This window comes from Anolis sagrei, chromosome 4, assembly GCF_037176765.1.
Source record: "Anolis sagrei isolate rAnoSag1 chromosome 4, rAnoSag1.mat, whole genome shotgun sequence".
NCBI classification, from domain to species: domain Eukaryota; kingdom Metazoa; phylum Chordata; class Lepidosauria; order Squamata; family Dactyloidae; genus Anolis; species Anolis sagrei.
In genome coordinates, this window is record NC_090024.1 from 244260082 (window position 1) to 244275579 (window position 15498).

The 15498-nt window shown below is 42.6% G+C and overlaps 1 protein-coding gene across 1 annotated transcript in view; it reads left to right on the forward strand.

The window, feature by feature from the left end:
* Positions 1 to 933: 933 nt before the first annotated feature.
* Positions 934 to 15498, forward strand: part of LOC132772738 (BPI fold-containing family B member 4-like) — a 36618-nt gene continuing 22053 nt past the window's right edge. The window contains exons 1-4 of the mRNA XM_067467126.1: positions 934 to 1046; positions 2104 to 2140; positions 3551 to 3614; positions 14285 to 14416. Of these exons, the coding sequence (XP_067323227.1) occupies positions 934 to 1046; positions 2104 to 2140; positions 3551 to 3614; positions 14285 to 14416 (346 nt within the window). The remainder of the gene's footprint in view (positions 1047 to 2103; positions 2141 to 3550; positions 3615 to 14284; positions 14417 to 15498) is intronic.

A 15498-nucleotide genomic window follows, 5' to 3' on the forward strand; every position in this document is an offset into this window, starting at 1 on the left:
GCAATATTCCTGCTTCTTGGGAGAATGGGGTTGGACTGGATGGCCCAGGAGGTCTCTTCCAACTCTTTGATTCTATGATTCTATGATCCCATATTACACCGATTCTGCAACAACTGCATTGGCTACCAATAGAACATCGGATCTCCTACAAGTTCCTGATCCTGTCATTGAGAGCTCAAAATGGCCAAGGACCTTTATATCTTTAGGGACCGCCTCATTCCTTTTCCCCATCAGTGGTCACCTCGATCCACCCAGGAAAATCTCCTATACGTCCCGGGTCTTAGGGAGGCACATTTGGAAGCTACAAGGCGTAGAGCTTTTTCGATCAATGCTCCAATTCTGTGGAACTCATTGCCTCCATACATTAGAGCAATGTCAGAGTTGCGACCTTTTGTAAAGGCACTCAAGTCTCGGCTGTTTGGTTGTGCATTTGAGTAATCGGATCAAATTTTGCCATAGTCACTGCTGAATGATTTTATGTTGAATGTTTTTATGTTGAATGTTTTTATATTGAATGTTTTTATATTGTGTATAAGCTATTTTAAATTGTAAGTCGCTCGGAGCACCTTGGTGGAGAGCGACTAATTAAGAAATAAAGTGGTGATGATGATGATGATGATGATGATGATGATAATGTGAGCCATTAATGTAATTCATAGACACATGGAATTAAAGTCAGCACCAATGACTCTGGAAGGGACTCTGGAAGAGAAGTTATGCCATTTCTCCCTTTTTACAAGGAGAAATAGAGCCGGTGTGTGTCAAAACTCCTTTTGTTTTAGAAAGGCAACCCCTCTGGTTGTGCAAGAATCCTTATTCAAACTGGGGGTCAACAGCAGAGTTTATCTGAATGGGGTATTAGCTGTTCGATTGCGGCAGGGGAAGTGGTAAAAGAGGACGACGTGGAGACGGGAGACAGCTGCAGCAGGTGACATGGAGCAGGAAGACAGCAATGGAGGAAGGCAAGGAGGAGAAGGAGAGTGCCAGAAGACGGTGGCCAAAGGGGCGAGACAAGAACTGACAAGGATTGAGAAGATCCAAGGAGGGTAGGGGGAGGAAACATTACAGTGAGAAGCTACCCCTCTATTCTGCTTTGGTTAGACCACACCTGAAATATTGTGTCCAATTCTGGGCACCACAATTCAAGAGAGATATTGACTCTAAGCTGGAATGTGTCCACAGGAAGGCGACTAAAATGATCAAGGGTCTGGAGAACAAGCCCTATGAGGAGTGGCTTAAGGAGATGGCATTTTTAGACTGAAGAAGAGAAGGCTGAGAGGAGATATGATAGCCATGTATAAATATGTGAGAGGAAGCCACAGGGAGGAGGGAGCAAGCTTGTTTTCTGCTTCCTTGGAGACTAGGATGCGGAACAATGGCTTCAAACTACAAGAGAGGAGATTCCATCTGAACATGAGGAAGAACTTCCTGACTGTGAGAGCCGTTCAGCAGTGGAACTCTCTGCCCCGGAGTGTGGTGGAGGCTCCTTCTTTGGAAGCTTTTAAACTGAGAGTGGATGGTCATCTGTCAGGGGTGATTTGAATGCAACATTCCTGCTTCTTGGCAGAATGGGGTTGGACTGGATGGCCCATGAGTTCTCTTCCAACTCTAAGATTCTATGATTCTACCAAAAAAGGACAGGAAAAGAGAAAAATTAATGGAGGAGAAAATAAGTAAGTAAGTAAGTATGGATCTCATAGGGTTGAACATGAAATAAACAGTCAATATCACTCTATTCTGATACAAGTTTGCACCAATTCTTTCTGTTCCAATCCATGGCTGAATCAAAGCCAACCTCTGGAATCTCATCCAAGATCTTGACATTGTTCTGGGTCATCATGATCTTTGACTCTCTCCACTGGAAACTGGCATCCAAGATCAATCCTGAGCCAAATGCCCCTGCTGAGGTGTTCCATACATTCTTACATAACAATTTGCCATCCTTTTCAAATTTATAAATATTTGTACTACACTCAGTAATTCTATTTTATACCCAAGCAAATATCACGGGTTTCCACAAAGAGAGGGTTTTCATCATTATTAATGAAGATATTTCGTATATAAGGGGTGTCCACTCTTGGCTCACAATGTCTTCCTCCACAGAGGACAACAATTTGGGGACACCTTGCAAAGCCGACAGGTGAGTAAGGTCAGGATCCAACGGGAGCTCAGCTTGACTCTCTTGCAAAAAGGTTGCTTCTCCCAAAATGAACCAACCAGTTTGATTTCCCAACTCAAGATTGATCTTTCAAGGGCTAGGCATTAATTCATGTATTTATTGCAATCAACACAACGTACATTCATCCTCTTGCTAGATGGTTAAGCAGGAATGGGTTTCAGGTACGGAAATCTGACTTTGAGTGGGTCAGTTTCATATATGATCACAACGGGAGCTAAAATGAACATTAGTGGGTTGTTGTAGGTTTTTTTGAGCTATATGGCCATGTTATAGAAGCATTCTCTTCTGATGTTTCGCTTGCATCTATGGTAAGCATTTTCAGAGGTAGTGGATGCTTGCCATAGATGCAGGTGAAATGTCAGGAGATAATGGCCATATAGCCCAAAAAAACCTACAACAACCCAGTGATTCCGGCCATGAAAGCCTGTGACAATACATTCAACATTAGTGGGATTTTCTTCTCATCTAAATTGCTGGTTCCATGTTGAAAAAACCCTACTGACTCCATGAAATTTACATTTAGCCTTCATCTACATGGCAGATGCATATTGACACCACTTAAACTTTCATGGCTCAACGTAGTGGTATCCTGAGAGTTGGAGTTTGGCGAAGAACCAGTGCTCTTTGGCAGAGAAGGCTAAAGACCTTATAAAACTACAACTTCCATAGTATTGAGACACAGCAATTCCACTGTGTCAAACTGCATTCATTTGACAAACTGCATTCATTTGATGCCCCCATGAATTCAGACTCCAGGAAAAGAAATTCCAATGTAAATATTAGGGAAAGCTTCCTGAAGGTCCAAGGCATTCTCCAGGGGAATCTGGTGCCTGGAGGTTTGGTGGAGCTGCCTTCCTTCTCTGGAGGTTCATAAACAGAGGCTGGATAATGGCCATCTGTCAGGAGGGCTTGTATTATAGATTCCTGCTTTGCAGAAGAGGATGGGCTTGGTGGCCCTGAGTCCCTTTCCAATTCCATATTGGAAGAGAGGAAGCCACAGGGAGGAGGGAGCAAACTTGTTTACTGCTTCCTTGGAGATTAGGACAAGGAACAATGGCTTCAAACTACAAGAAAGGAGATTCCATTTGAACATGAGGAAGAACTTCCTGACTGTGAGAGCCGTTCAGCAGTGGAATCTCTGCCCCGGAGTGTGGTGGAGGCTCCTTCTTTGGAGGCATTTAAACAGAGGCTGGCTGGCCATCTCTCAGGGGTGATTTGAATGCAATATTCCTGCTTCTTGGCAGAATGGGGTTGGACTGGATGGCCCATGAGGTCTCTTCCAACTCTTTGATTCTATGATTCTATGATTCTCAAGTCAAGATGCTCAAGATTTTGACCATCCTTCTCCTGTGTGGCGTCCTGCCCTTCCAGGAAGCTGTGGCACAAGAAGGAAGCCCCGTGACAGCCGTGGTGAATTCAGAAGACATTAGAAGAGGTTAGTATTTGTATCTCTTTCAATTTTCATATTGGGATGTATATATTTTGCACAATAACCGTGCTTTTGACACTGAAATGGTTCACAATGTGTTGGTGCTGAAACCATCAGTGCGTTTGTCTTGGCACTATGGACACTGCTAATTAATCATCATTCATTGCAAGGGAATGCCAATGTCATTAACCTGGCAGTGCCAAGCTTCATGGCCTGCTTCTGTGCCACTAAAAATGTGTCCTTGTTGCACGTAGCTTATAGATACGTTTACCCCATATGTATATAATTGATGATTCCAACCAGATTATCTCATGGGACAAAAATGGAGTAAAAGGTTGCCTATAAAGTCAGGAGTCAGTTTAGTCAAAGGCAACATAACCTTGGGAAGAAAAGTGGGGGGTGGGAGTGGTGGGGGCATCAGTAGTGATGGTGGAAAATATAGCTGGAACACAGTTTTACTTTGTTGACTTTCCAGCTCTTATTCAAAACGTTATCAACTTTCTACAGCAGTCTCTCAGGTGTTGAAGGGAATCCTCAAAAGAGTCTTTGGAGAAGTTATTGTAAGAGGAATTCAAGGAAGTTCAACTGGTGGCACCCTGGACAAACAAAGTGGTCTGTTCAGTGGCCTCTTAGGACGGCAAAGAAGAGATCTGCTTGGAGGTGTCTTAGGAGGCAACAAAGGTCTGCTTGGAGGTCTCTTAGGAGACAAGGAAGATCTGCTTGAAGATATATTGAGAGACAAGAAATATCTGCTTGGAAATGTCCTGAATCTGCTTAAGTAAGTGATACTGGGAACAAGGTGGGACATACATTCAATGCATGGATAAAATATATGAAAGTATGTGGTGGGTCCGACAAAATGACTTAGCCATCCTGCTGTAAATGGGGACATTGGCTGGGGAGTACTGATGTGCAAGAATAGCTATAGATGAGCATTAGAGTCCTCTTAATGGCATAATTGACTCTCGCCATTGAAGTGGCCTAAACGACTCTTGCCCACTCAGTTCTTGTGGGTTTTTTGGGCTATATGGCCATGTTCTAGAGGCATTTCTCCTGACGTTTCGCCTGCATCTATGGCAAGCAAACTCAGAGGTGAGGTCTGCTGGAACTGGGAAAAAAGGGGGTTTATATATCTGTGGAATGACCAGGGTGAGACAAAGGGCTTTTGTAAGTTGGGCTAGGTGTGAATCTTTCAACTGACCACCTGATTAGCATATAATGGGCTGACTGTGCCTGGAGCAAACTCTTCTTGAAAGGTGATTGGATGTCCCTGATTTTTTTCCCTCTGCTGTTTTGCTGTTGCAATTTTAGAGTTTTTTAATACTGGTAGCCAGATTTTGTTCATTTTCATGGTTTCTTCCTTTCTGTTGAAATTGTCCACATGTTTGTGGATTTCAATGGCTTCTCTGTGTAGCCTGACATGGTGGTTGTGAGAGTGGTCACAAGGAAGGAAGGAAGGAAGGAAGGAAGGAAGGAAGGAAGGAAGGAAGGAAGGATGTAACCAAAGAGCAAAGAAAGGAAGAAAAGAAACAGGTAGAGATGGAAGAAAGAAGAGAAATAGGAAAAGAAAAAGAGGAAAGGAAGGAAAGAGGGAAGGAAGGAGAGAAAGGGGAGGGAAGGTTGGCCACAGCAACGCGTGGCGGGTACAGCTAGTATATAAATAAAAATGCAATGTTCATTTGTGGGATTAATATAACTCAAAAACTATTGAGCGAATTGACACCAAATTTGGACACAATACACCTATCAGGCCAAGAAGTGCCCATCACTCATAAAGACACTGGAAAACACAGTGGAAGAGACTTAAAACACTAAAAAAATTTAAAAAATTGCAATGCATGTGCAAAACCATATATATACACATTTGTATGGTCCAGCCAAGCTAACAATGTTATCGTCAAAGGTATATCTTTGAAGTTCATCAGCCCAGGTTTACATTTACCCTTTTTTGCTTTGGTTTGTTGTAGACACCCTGGATCCAGCAGCATTGCCTCTTCTGAAGATCCTGGATTTGAGTTATCCTGATGGTCCAGCCAGTATCCTTGGGGTAAGCACTCAATTGTTCATTTCTGGAAATGTGTTCTCCATTGGTGGTCAACCACTGTCTGGGACAGCTGAACACACAGATCTGTGATTCCCTGAACCATAACACTTTGAAAACTTTAACTTTTCAAACTATTCAATGGTTTTCTCGAAGGCTTTCAATTGTTTAGTAGGCTTTTTGACTGTTTAAATTAATTGTATGTCTTTCAATTGATATTGTTCTCATTTTAAGCAGCATAAACTGATTTGGTTGTAAGGTAGATAGAGAAACCACCCCATCAAAGGATACTGGATGGGTTCAGGTTTTTATCTCCAAATTTTGGAAGAAATTCATCTGTATTTTGTTTTCAAATCCCTGGATTTAATATTTGGGTACTTTAAATGATTGATGCAAAGCATGTGGACAGTCAGGGTTTCAAATTTGTCTAAGAATGGATATGTTCTGTCCCAGTATTCATTTTCCTATCCAAAAAATCAGTGTTTTGATTACCAGAGCAGTTTCTGAGTGGAAAGAGACTCCACCTAAACATTCAAAAGTCCTTTTCCACTGTGGTTCAGCTGTGGAATAGATTGACTCAAAAGGTGGTGGACCTTCCTTCTTTGGAAGTTGGATGGGCATCTTTCAGGAGTGTTTCAGCTGTGTCTTCCAACCTGGCAGAATGGAATTGGCCAGAAAGGGGATGCAAAGCAGAGTGGAGGGCAAACTTCCAAGCTGCAATAACTGGGATGGAAAGAGGAAGTGAACTGTGTCGAGCCATAGTCTTGGAAGGCTTTGCAAGTTAAAGCATCAAAACCATTAACATAGAATCATAGAATCAAAGAGTTGGAAGAGACCTCATGGTAATGGTGGGTACACAAACAAGGGGATATTACATTTTGCACAACATTCACATATACATAAACATCAATTCATTCACCATGGATACATTACCATCTCTTCTTCCTGCTCCTGGAGCAGAGATCTGCACGTAGACCAGATTGCATTCCCAGCAAATCCGCCATTCTATGAATACACCCTCTTCCTCCTAAGACAAAGCAGTGGGTGACCAGACCCCACGGTCCATTGTAGATCTGACTTAATTTTGGAATAAAAAAGTTCTATTATAGAGCAAATTGTTCGAATTCCTTAGCTTAAAAGAGTAATTGTCTCGGGTAATGTAAACATGTTGTTTTCCACCACAGAGTTAATCATTTTCAGCAGTCCAGCTGTTTAGTCGTTTTCCTTCATCAGCCTTTTGCAGTTTTCCATAATGCCAATTTTACATTCCATAGAATCATAGAATCATTGAGTTAGAAGAGACTCGTGGGCCATCCAGTCCAACCCCCTGCCAAGAAGCAGAAAAATTACCTCAATCTTCTTCGGATTGTATCTTCTGGTTATATAGGCCCAACCATACAACTTTCATACAATTTCATTTAATACATTCAACATATTCATCACACCTCTCCCTCCTCTGTCCCCAGCTGGGATGTCTTGCCCACAGCCACTTCATGCTGCTTGGAACAATGCTTCGTAGACTGCCCAGACAATGTCATTTAGCAATGAAAGGTGCTTTAGACTTGAGTAAATACAGTAGTAGCAAGCAGCTGCTCTACTTGTTGAGCTGAAGGTTTGCACCCTACGCTCTCCTCTTTCTAAAGCTAAGCCCACCCAAAAGGAAAACAAATGCATCCCTGTTTCCCTCCTGGGGATGATTCATGAAAACTGGAGACTTCTGAGCAACCCCCATTTCCAGGCTCTGGTTAGGACTGGGTGCTCATGGGGTAAATGTTCTCAAACATCATCATCACCATCAGAGAAACCTGATGGATTTTAGTTGGTTGAAGCTAACTCTTTTCCTTTCCCTTGCCATGTTTGACAGAACAACATTGTGGCACCACTAGCTCCAAAGCTTCCATAGATGGATCCACGTTGCTGCAGAAGAAGCTTCATGGTAGACTATATCTCCTTTCTGGTTGTTTCATCTGACATCATGGAAGAAACATCAACCGTATCCTCATTTCAGTTTCTCCTTGAACTATAGACCTTCTCTGATCCAGGGAAGAAACAATGCTTATCTTTGTCAACTGGCTCTTCTGCAGTCAATAAAATATATCATTTTCAGCATTTACTGTATGTGTATATGTTTTTCCTTGACTTTAATGCCTTTTGAACAACTCTTCCAACTCTTTGATTCTACGGGTCTAAGTTCCTGGGGATGATATTATTGTCCTCTTTAATGCTGTGGCAAGTGCCCAGGAAAGCATATCTGCAGTCCATAGCCACAGGGAGAAACCAAGGCCAGTTCTAGATAGAATCATAGAATCAAAGAGTTGGAAGAGACCTCCTGGGCCATCCAGTCCAACCCCATTCTGCCAAGAAGCAGGAATATTGCATTCAAATCACCCCTGACAGATGGCCATCCAGCCTCTGCTTAAAAGCTTCCAAAGAAGGAGCCTCCACCACACTCCAGGGCAGAGAGTTCCACTGCTGAACGGCTCTCACAGTCAGGAAGTTCTTCCTCATGTTCAGATGGAATCTCCTCTCTTGTAGTTTGAAGCCATTGTTCCATTGCGTCCTAGTCTCCAAGGAAGCAGAAAACAAGCTTGCTCCCTCCTCCCTGTGGCTTCCTCTCACATATTTATACATGGCTATCATATCTCCTCTCAACCTTCTCTTCTTCAGGCTAAACATGCCCAGTTCCCCAAGCCGCTCCTCATAGGGCTTGTTCTCCAGACCCTTGATCATTTGAGTCGCCCTCCTCTGGACACATTCCAGCTTGTCAATATCTCTCTTGAATTGTGGTGCCCAGAATTGGACACAATATTCCAGATGTGGTCTAACCAAAGCAGAATAGAGGGGTAGCATGACTTCCTTAGATCTAGACACTATGCTCCTCTTGATGCAGGCCAAAATCCCATTGGCTTTTTTTGCCGCCACATCACATTGTTGGCTCATGTTTAACTTGTTGTCCACGAGGACTCCAAGATCTTTTTCACACGTACTGCTCTCGAGCCAGGCATTGTCCCCCATTCTGTATCTTTGCATTTCATTTTTTCTGCCAAAGTGGAGTATCTTGCATTTGTCACTGTTGAACTTCATTTTGTTAGTTTTGGCCCATCTCTCTAATCTGTCAAGATCGTTTTGAATTCTGCTCCTGTCCTCTGGACTATTGGCTATCCCTCCCAATTTGGTGTCGTCTGCAAACTTGATGATCCTGCCTTCTAGCCCTTCATCTAAGTCGTTAATAAAGATGTTGAACAGGACCGGGCCCAGGACGGAACCCTGCGGCACTCCGCTCATCACTTCTTTCCAAGATGAAGAGGAAGCATTAGTGAGCACTCTCTGTGTTCGTCCACTTAACCACTTACAGATCCACCTCACCATAGTTTTGCCTAGCCCACATTGGACTAGTTTCCTTGCCAGAAGGTCATGGGGGACCTTGTCGAATCATGCGCCATGCTCCAATATGATGGGATCCTGGGAATTATGGATTTACCTACCAAAGAATGCTGGTGATACCAAACAACAAATCCCATAATTCCATAGCATTGAGCCATGACAATTAAAGTGGAGTCTAGATGCACCCCTAATCTCACAATGTTGACTTTCAGAAGATGGCTGGACTTGAGCAAGCCCCATTTAATTACACAGGTATAGATTTCCACTATGCAAACAGCCTGCAGAACCATAGCCAAATTTTGAAGAGTTTGGCATTGACAAAATGATCTGTTCTCGATATTTTTAAATATATATTCAAACAATAAAGTAACATACCACTCCTTCTCCTAATATAATGTGAGCCGTTAATGTAATCTGTGGACACATGGGATTAAAATCAGCACCTATGACCCTGGGAGAAGTTGTACAAAGGAGAAGTGATGCCATTTCCCCCTTTTTATCAGGAGAAATTGAGCTGATGAATGTTGAAACTCCTTTTGTTTTAGAAAGCCAACCTCTCTGGTTGTGCAAGGATCCTTGTTTAAACTGGGGATTAACTGCAGAGTTTATCTGAATGGGGTATTAGCTGTTCAGTTTGTCCAAACAAAGGTCCCATTGAGACCTGGTGTAGTCTGCGGCTGAAGTTAATCTTCGTATCAATTGTCAAAAGGTCTTGGCTGTAAACAGAATCCAGACGTGTCAAAATGGGCACCTCATCAGCTGTATTATCAGTTTGGTGGATGCTTCAGAAAATGCTTACTTACAGTAAAGGACAGAAAAATCCCTAAAATTTAATATTTATCTGGAAAAAGCTGCATCTCACCACATTACTTAAATCTTTCCACCATCACCAAATTCCCTGCATTGGGTCTAGGTGTCAGTTCATGGCTAGTCTCTCAATGACCAGAACAGTTTAGAGGCAGACCTTTGTTGTTGTTGTTTATTCATTCAGTTGCTTCTGACTCTTTGTGACCTCCTGGACCATCCCAAGCCAGAGCTCCCTGTCGGTCGTCACCACCCCCAGCTCCTTCAAGGTGAATCCAGTCACTTCAAGGATACCATCCAACCACCTTGTCCTTGGTTGGCCCCTCTTCCTTTTTCCTTCCACTTTCCCCAGCATCATTCCCTTCTCTAGGCTTTGCTGTCTCCTCATGATGTGGCCAAAGGACTTCAACTTTGTCTCTAGTCTCCTTCCCTCCAATGAGCAGTCGGGCTTTATTTCCTGGAGGATGGACCGGTTGGATCTTCTCGCAGTCCAAGGCACTCTCAGAACTTTCCTCCAACACCACAGCTCAAAAGCATCTCTCTTCCTTCGCTCAGCCTTCCCTAAGGTCCAGCTCTCACATCCGTAGATGATTATGGGGAATACCATTGCTTTAACTATGCGGATCTTGGTTGCCAATGTGATGTTTCTACACTTCACTATTTTATCGAGATGGGTCATTGCTCTCTTCCCAAGAAGGAAGCGTCTTCTGATTTCCTGGCCACAGTCTGCATCTGCAGTCATCTTTGCTCCTAGAAATACAAAGTCTGTCACGGCCTCCACATTTTCTCCCTCTATTTCCCAGTTCTCAATCATTCTTGTTGCCATAATCTTGGTTTTTTTTATGTTTAGCTGCAACCCAGCTTTTGCACTTTCTTCTTTTACCTTGATGAGAAGGCTCCTCAGCTCCTCCTCACTTTCGGCCATCAGAGTGGTGTCACCTGCATATCTGAGGTTGTTAATGTTTCTTCCAGCAATTTTAACTCCAGCTTTGCATTCATCAAGCCCCACACATCGCATGATGTGTTCTGCATACAAGTTGAATAGGTTGGGTGAGAGTAGACAACCCTGCCGTACACCTTTCCCAAACGTAAACCAGTCATAGAATCATAGAATCATAGAATCATAGAATGAAAGAGTTGGAAGAGACCTCCTGGGCCATCCAGTCCAACCCCATTCTGCCAAGAAGCAGGGATATTGCATTCAAATCACCCCTGAGAGATGGCCATCCAGCCTCTGTTTAAAAGCTTCCAAAGAAGGAGCCTCCACCACACTCCGGGGCAGGGAGTTCTACTGCTGAACGGCTCTCACAGTCAGGAAGTTCTTCCTCATGTTCAGATGGAATCGCCAGTCTGTTGTTCCATGGTCAGTTCTGACTGTTGCTCCTTGGTCCTTGTACAGATTCCTCAGGAGAGAGGGAAGGGGGCTTGGGATGCCCATCCCACCAAGAACCTTCCACAGTTTATTATGATCACACAGTCAAAGACTTTAGAACAGTAAATAAAACAGAAATAGATGTTTTTCTGACACTCCCTGCCTTTCACCATTATCCAGCATCCGGATATTGGCAATTTGGTCTCTTGTTACTCTGCCTTTTCTAAACCCCAGCTTGTACATCTAGCAACTCTCTCTCCATGTATTGCTGGAGAAATAAGGGCTACTGTACAAAAGTTTGAGCAGTCTTTAGCACAGTGTTCCTCAACCTGGGGGTCGGGACCCCTGGAGAGGTCACGAGGGGGTGTCAGAGGGGTCACCAAAGGCCACCAGAAAACACAGTATTTTCTGTTGGTCATGGAGGTTCTGTGTGGGAAGTTTGGCCCAATTCAATCCTTGGTAGGGTTCAAATGCTCTTTGATTGTAGGTGAACTATAAATCCCAGTAACTACAACTCCTAAATGTCAAGGTCTATTTCCCCCAAACTCTACTAGTGTTTACATTTGGGCATACTGAGAATTCGTGCCAAGTTTGGTCCAGATCCATCATTGTTTGAGTCTACAGTTCTCTCTGGATGTGGGTAAACTACAACTCCCAAAACTCAAGGTCAGTGTCCACCAAACCCTTCCAGTATTTTCTGTTGGTCATGGGAATTCTGTGTGCCAAGTTTGATTCAGTTCCATCGTTGGTAGAGGTCAGAATGCTCTTTGATTGTTGGTGAACTATAAATCCCAGCAACTACAACTCCCACAGGATAAAATCAATACCCTCCCCCAATCTGTTACTATTCATAACAGCAGCAAAATGAGTTATGAAGTAGCAACGAAACTAATTTTATGGTTGGGGGTCACCATAACATGAGGAAGCGTATTAAGGGGTCATGGCATTAGGAAGGTTGAGAACCCTGCTTTAGCATTTCCCTTTTTGGTATGGGGATATGAATTGATTTTTTCCAGTCTAATGGCCGTTCTTGTATTTTCCATATTTGCTGGCATATGGCATGCATCACCTTGACAGCATCATCTTTCAAGATTTTAAACAGTTCAGCTGGGATCCTGTCATCTCCTGCTGTCTTGTTGTTAGCAATGCTTCATGCAGTTACTCATCTACAATGGGATGTCAAGTCATTCAGACAAGAAAATTTTCACAAAGAAATGACCTCATAACCTCTGAAGATGCTTGCCATACATGCAGCAAAAACGTCAGGAGAGAATGCCTCTAGAACATGGTCATATAGCCCGAAAAACCTACAACAGCCCAAAGAAAGGGAGTTTAGGACCCTTTGGCCAGCAATTCTTGACCCTCTGGCATAATGGTGGCATGAAAAGGTCTTGAGATGGTGCATGCAATCTGTGGGATGACCTTTGCACACTGCAAGACTAGGTAGATCAGAGACCTGACTCAGTATCAGCTACTTATTAATGTTCCTTGAGTTCCAACCATGATGTAGAAAGTGCTGGAATGTTACATAAATCAGTGTTTGGCAGCCATGGTACACATGATATTCAAACACTCCATTATCTTGTTATTTGTCCTTCTCCCTCAAGAATGAATTGCCTCTTCTGGAAGCCTCCATGATTTTGAGAATGGAGGAAGTTCTAAGGATTTACAGTCCAATATGTATCTCTTTCCAAACTCTTGTTGATAGAGCCTTGGGAGGACAATTCTGAATCCTGAGCACAGGAAATCTATTCTTGATCTCCATAATAGATCCATTTAGATAAGTATTGAAAAGTGATAGCCTCTTGCCTGCATTGTTCATAAGATTAAAGAAGCTATTGGATTTGAGCCTCCTTCCGAAGAAAGGCTGATCTTTGCCAGGCACACACTCCATCCTTCCTGCCAAATAATGCCCAGAAAGAGAGATTGGCAGCATTCTGGAACCTCAAGTCCATTTGATACCTCTTGCTCAACAATCTTCTCAAAGTTTATGAAATGATATGGCAAACCAACAACACTGTGACCATGATGATGCTAAACTGATTATCTCAATGTTCTTGGCATCCCGTTTGGGTCCTCCTCATTTTGGCCACTCATATAAATGGCTGTTGCCACCTCTTTATTTCCAGAGCCAGAAAGAGGTGAGAGGGCCAGGTGGCCATAGGCTAAGGCCACAGCAACCACCCTTTGGGAGGGCCTGGGGGAATCCAAATTTCTCCATTGACTTCCGAAAGAAAGACTCCACTGAAACAGAGAAGGTTTTTTGGAGATCAGTGAACATCATGAACCATAATTGGAACAGTGAATCCACTCTGTGTTTTGGTCTGAACTTTACAGACATTGTCTAAGATGCTGAACCTAAGACTCATCGACTTGGATAGTTATGGGGACTAGGGTTCAACATCTTTGGTAGCTCTTTCAAAGTTCTGATGAACATCCAGAATAGATGTTCTATATAATGGAAATATCTAGCCACTATTAACTAAATACTCTCATTTTTATATTCATTATTGATGAATGAACATCATGATGAGTGAACATCATGAACCACTCTGTGTTTTGGTCTGAACTTTACAGACATTGTCTAAGATGCTGAACCTAAGACTCATCGCCTTGGATAGTTATGGGGACTAGGGTTCAACATCTTTGGTAGCTCTTTCAAAGTTCTGATGAACATCCAGAATAGATGTTCTATATAATGGAAATATCTAGCCACTATTAACTAAATACTCTCATTTTTATATTCATTATTGATGAATGAACATCATGATGAGTGAACATCATGAACCACTCTGTGTTTTGGTCTGAACTTTACAGACATTGTCTAAGATGCTGAACCTAAGACTCATCGCCTTGGATAGTTATGGGGACTAGGGTTCAACATCTTTGGTAGCTCTTTCAAAGTTCTGATGAACATCCAGAATAGATCTTCTATATCATGGGAATATCTAGTCATTATTAGCTAAATACTCTCATTTTTATATTCATTATTGATTATTTCTGTGTTGCTATGGATCCTATTCATCTTTCTTTTGCTCAGGAGAAAATTTATGACTGGTAACCTTATCTCAACAGGTTTGACCAGAACCAAGATGTTAGCAGTTTGGTGCCTTGTCTTCTTCTGTGGTTGGCTTTCTCCATCACTGAGCCAGCAGCTGCTCCCAACAGATGTTGTCATCAGGGTCAACAAGGGTGTCTTGCATAATGGTAAGTCAATGGAAATAGGGCTTTGAAAGGACTAGTGACAGAAGATGGTGGGCTTGCCATCTCTGGAGGTCTTTAAATGGAAGTTGGGTGGTCATCTTCCAGGGTTACTTTAGCAGTGAATTCCTGCATAGCAGAGAGCTAGAGGAGATAACTCACATAGTCCTTCTGAACTCTATTCTGGGAGAAAGGCATCATCATCACAACAACAATAATACATTAGTAGGCACCATTTGGTTTTGGCCAGGTTGTCTCTCTCAAAGGAATTCACAAGAAAGTCTCTATCAGAGAGGCCTCCAAAGCACTTCTGTTGCTCAGTCAGGAGATATGGCTTTTCTAGTATATTTAAATCCCTCAAAATCCCATTTGCCATTATATTGTCAGAACATTATAACACTATCTACTATCTGGTGCCATCGTAGTGTTATTATGGATGCCATTTTTAAAAAAGTAAACAAAGCAAGGTAGTAGTGAGGAACTGAATACAGGAGATGGCAATGGCATCATTAACGAGGGTGAAAGTATATGCCAAGAATATTCGTAAAGAGGAAATGCTCAAGGGTGCAGCAATCAGCTACCATCCTGATATGATAAATATGATGTGTGGATTGAATGAAGTTGTATGAAATGTGTATAACTGGGCCTATAATAGCCTGAAGACACCATCCTAAGCAAATTGGGCATTGTGGAAAACTGTAAAAAAAAAAAAAGATGCAAATTTCATGAACTGCTGAACTACTGGCATGACCAGAGAATGATTAACTCTTGAGTAAACCACATGTTTAAATGTCCAGGGACAAACACAATGGTTCCTTACATTAAGAAGGAAAACCAGTATATCAGTTAAGAAAGAAAAGCTAACATCTTTCCGGAACTGATGGAGTCAGCATGTTGTAGCTGGAAAAACAACCTGTCAGCCATTTACAACTTTTTGGAACAACAACAGCAGAAAAATCACTATATAAGAGACCATTTTACTCTCCAAAAGTGTGGCAGACTGCAGGAATGCAGGTTCTGTACACCCACCTCTTTCTCCAAGGGATGGAGAAGATGATGTATTGGCAGAATTGCAGGTTTGCAGGGAA